The following is a 4,728-nucleotide window of genomic DNA, read 5'->3' on the forward strand; positions in this document are numbered from 1 at the left end:
CGTCACACATGCTAGGTGAGTGCTCTACTGCTGAGCCCCAACCCTAGACCCTTGTTTTGTTTTATTTGTTTTTATGTGGTGCTGAGGATCAAACCCAGTGCGTCACACATGCTAGGTGAGTGCTCTACTGCTGAGCCCCAACCCTAGACCCTTGTTTTGTTTTATTTGTTTTTATGTGGTGCTGAGGATCAAACCCAGTGCGTCACACATGTGAGATAAACACTATTTGAGTGTACTCTATGAGCCAGAATCCCCGCCCCTCCACACCCCCTCCCCCTGCTTTTATTTTATTTTATTTTTTTTGCATTGATGGGATTTGAACCTGGGCCTCATGCATGCCAAGCAATTACTCTGCTGAGCCCACTGAGCTATACCCCATACCTAGGGACTACTTATAAGTCTGTTATATCCATATAGCACTTTGTGTTTGTTATAAATTGATGTGTATGCCCATCACTCTCTGGTTCAGGAACTTCCTGAAAGTAGGGGTTATGTCTTATAGTGCTATGTATAAAATTCAGCTAGGACATGTTAAGTATCTACTATAAGCCAGGAACTTATAGAACTTAAATTTAATGGTAAGTAAATATTCATTGAATTTTAATTTTTTCAGTGTGTCCAGAGTGTATATGCCAGTAAGATCATAAGCAGTGATCGAGATCTCTTGGCAGTGGTATTCTATGGTACCGAGAAAGACAAAAATTCAGTGAATTTCAAAAATATTTACGTCTTACAAGAGTTGGATAATCCAGGTCAGTAATGTTCTAAGCTCAGCGTTTCCCTTATGTGAGAATGTCACTACCCTGAACAAAGAGGGGTATGAAGGAGGAAGCAGGTTCCATCTTGTTAAGGAGTCTGCTTTCCTACAAGCGGTCTTTGTTGGTAAACAGCTGTGGAGTGAGAAAGGAACCCTGGCCTTTCTGTTACCCTGTGGTGAAGGTGGCCACTGACTCTAATGGTTTTTCTGTCCATTTGATTCTTTGATTTAATCAGGTGCAAAACGAATGCTGGAGCTTGACCAGTTTAAGGGGCAGCAGGGAAAAAAACATTTTCAAGATCTAATTGGCCATGGTTCTGACTACTCATTGAGTGAAGTGCTGTGGGTCTGTGCCAACCTCTTTAGCAATGTCCAGTTCAAGATGAGTCATAAGAGGATCATGCTGTTCACCAATGAAGACGACCCCCATGGCAATGACAGTGCCAAAGCCAGCCGGGCCAGGACCAAAGCTGGTGATCTCCGTGACACAGGTGGGCATTTTTCTTATTCTTTTAAATTGGCACTTAATTTTATTGCTTTCTTTATAGCTGATCTCAAGCATTTGCTTTTCACCATCCAGAGTCAAAGAATAATGTGAAGCCAAGGGAAGACACCTGTGTAACATTAACACTGAAAATGGCCACGTCAGAAAGATGTGGTGGCACATGTCCTCAATCCCAGCTGTTCTACAGGCTGAGGTGGGAGGATCACTTGAGCACATGAGTATGAGGCCAGTCTGAGCAACATAGTGGACCCAGTCTCAAAAAAAGAATAAAGAAAATGACCTTACTACACTGTCTGAAGGACTTTAGAGCCCTTGAGCTTGCCACCAGAGCAAGCTTATCTTGACTTTTTTTTTTTTTTTTAAACTGAGGTTTGAACCCAGGTGTGTTCTACCACTGAGCTACATCTCCAGCCCTTAATTTTTATTTCTTTTGAGGCAGAGTCTTGCTAGGTTGCCATGGATGTCTTCAAACTTGAAATTCTCCTGGCTCAGCCTCCTTAGTGGCTGGGATTACAGGCTTGGGCCACCATATCCTGCACTTGTCTTGATTTTAACACTACCTTGAATGAGGTTATTTGAATAAATTGTCTCAAGTAAATATAACAGCTAATTTATTTAGCCACTTTCTCTCTAATTCCTGAAATTGTTAAAATCAATCTAATTTGGTGGGGGGCACTTTTAAAAGCGTTTGAATTTAACTGAAAAGAATCTTCAAGTTGGACATGGTGGTGCATGCCTGTAGTCCCAGCTACTCAAAAGGGTGAGGCAGAAGATTGCTTGAGTCCAGGAATCTGGGGCCAGCCTGGGCAACATAGTGAGATCCCCATCTCTTTAAAAAAAAAAAAAAATTCCCATTTTACTAAAAATTCTTTTTTCTTCCTCATTTTTGTCTGTGTACCAGGAATCTTCCTTGACTTGATGCACCTGAAGAAACGTGGGGGCTTTGATATATCCTTGTTCTACAGAGATATCATCAGCATAGCAGAGGATGAGGATCTCGGGGTTCACTTTGAGGAATCAAGCAAGTTGGAAGACCTATTGAGGAAGGTTCGTGCCAAGGAGACCAGGAAGCGAGTGCTGTCCAGGTGAGCACTAAACCTGGGTTGTTGCCCCCAGGTCCCCGAGCAAATCACCAGTAATGTGTTGCTTTGACATCCCTGTGCTATGCTGTTGTCTTGCTGTGTTTCTTCAAAATATCAGCTTCATGAGGATAGCACTGTCTGATTGCTTCTCCAGAAGAGCATAGTCCTCCATTTCCTTGTGCCTAAGTGAATCCTCAGCTATACTCACTAATATACTCTTTGCTTTCTTCTGTGTTGGTGATGGTAGTAACACCCAACTCATTAGATTATTTTGAGGAATAAATGGAAAACAAAATGTATCAAACAGGTTATATGGAGCAAAACCTCAATAAATGTTTGTTATCATCATTGTTAAAAGTGTATATTCTAGAGGCTGAGGCAGGAGTATCCCAAGTTTGAGGCCAGCCTTAGCAATGTAGCAAGACCTTATCTTAAAACAAAAAAAATGAAAAGGAGGCTAAAGTTGTGGCTCAGCGGTAGAGCACTCACCTAGCACTGCAAGGCACTGGGTTCGATTCTCAGTACCACATAAAAATAAATAAAGATATGGTGTCCAACTACAGCTTAAAAAAAAATCATTAAAAAAATAAAAAGGACTGAGGATGTACCGACACAAACAAAAAAAATTGTCTTAATTTAGTCAGTCATGGTGGCCCATGCCTATAATCCTAACTGCTTATAGGCTGGGGCAGGAGGATCTCAAGTTTGAGGCCAGCTGAGCAACTTAGCAAAACTCTGTCTCAAAGGAAAACATAAAAAGGGCTGGGGATGTAGCTCAGTGGTTGAGTGCTTGTCTAGCATGCACAAGGCCCTGGGTTGAATCCTCAGTACCAAAAGACAACAAAAATGTATTATTCTGATTTCTTGTAAACTTGAGTCCAATAGGAACCAGACTGTTGGATTGTCTTCTTTTGAAGAGTCTTGATATTAATGCTAAGGGCTTCTCAGTGTTTCTTCCTAAGGAGAATGCCTCTTTTGTTTGCTTTTTTTTTTGCAGTGCTGGAAATGGAACCCAGGGTCATGTGTATGTTAGGCAGGTGTTCTTCCACTGAGCTACCTGACGCTGCCCCAGGCTTCCTTTTAGACTGGCTTTTCAATATAGGACATAACACTTGGTAATTTTTGAGTTTACCGACATTTTTTTTTTTTTTTTTTTGAGTGTTGGGGATCAAACTCAGGGTCCTGTGCATGCTAGGGACATATTCTATTACTGAGTTACATCCCTGTTTCCAGTAGTACATTCTTTGTCATTATTCTAAGTAGTTAATATACTTTGAAATTAATTTTTGTGGTGGACATTGAGATGATATTATATCAAATTCCATTGTATTATTTTTTTTTAAAGAGAGAGAATTTTTTAATATTTATTTTTTAGTTTTCGGCAGACATAACATCTTTGTTTGTATGTGGTGCTGAGGATCGAACCCGGGTCGCATGCATGCCAGTCGAGCGCGCTACCGCTTGAGCCACATCCCCAGCCCTCCATTGTATTATTAAAATGCATTAAGAACTTGCTTAGGGTTACTGTGGTGAATAAAGCAAATTGAAATTTAAATGTCTTGAAGGAATTGCAGATGGGAAAATATATAATCTTTTTTTTTTTTTTGATACTGGGTATTGAACCCAGGGGTGTTTTACCACTTTACCCCTGAGCTACATCCTAACCTGTTTTTTAAAATTTTTTATTTGGAAAAGAGTCTTTCTAAGTTGGTTAGGGTCTCACTAAGTTTCTGAGGCTGAACCAGACGTGGTGGCTAATGCCTGTAATTCCAGTGGCTCGGGAGGCTGAGGCAGGAGGATCACAGGTTTGAAGTCAGCCTCAGAAACATCAAAGAGGCTGTAAGCAACCTAGTGAGTCCCTGTCCCAAAATAAAAAATAAATCAAGTTGGGGATGTGACCTAGTGTGACCCAGTGGTTAAGCCCTGTAGAGTTCAATCCCTGGAACAAAAAAAAAAAGAAAGAAAGAAGTTGTTGAGTCAGGCCTTGAAATTGCAATCCTCCTGTCCCAGCCTCCTAAACTGCCAGGATTATAGGCATGGGCTACCATGCCTGGTTTTATACACAGTCTTTGAGTCCATGCTTTCATTTTTTCTCTCAGGTTAAAGTTTAAGCTCAACAAGGATATAGCACTCACTGTAGGCATTTATAACTTGGTCCAGAAGGCTAACAAGCCTTTTCCAATAAGGCTCTATCGGGAAACAAATGAACCAGTGAAAACCAAGACCCGGACATTTAATGTAAATACAGGCAGTTTGCTCCTGCCTAGTGATACCAAGAGATCTCAGGTATGTAGATGTGCTTTTTTTTTTTTTTTGAGAGAGAGTAGATGAATTTTTAATATTTATTTTTTAGTTCTTGGTGGACACAACATCTTTGTTTGTAT

At 40.7% G+C, this 4,728-nt stretch overlaps 1 protein-coding gene across 1 annotated transcript; it reads left to right on the plus strand.

The window, feature by feature from the left end:
• Positions 1–607: 607 nt before the first annotated feature.
• LOC107134492 (X-ray repair cross-complementing protein 6) lies at positions 608–4,690 on the plus strand (the record flags this gene model as incomplete). Its single annotated transcript, XM_015476589.2, has 4 exons — positions 608–752; positions 994–1,248; positions 2,164–2,347; positions 4,444–4,690. Coding segments are annotated over 4 exons (816 nt in total), but the record flags the coding sequence as incomplete, so codon positions are not given.
• Between the last annotated feature and the right edge of the window lie 38 nt (positions 4,691–4,728).

The sequence above is a fragment of the Marmota marmota genome, unplaced genomic scaffold (assembly GCF_001458135.2).
Source record: "Marmota marmota marmota unplaced genomic scaffold, marMar, whole genome shotgun sequence".
NCBI classification, from domain to species: domain Eukaryota; kingdom Metazoa; phylum Chordata; class Mammalia; order Rodentia; family Sciuridae; genus Marmota; species Marmota marmota.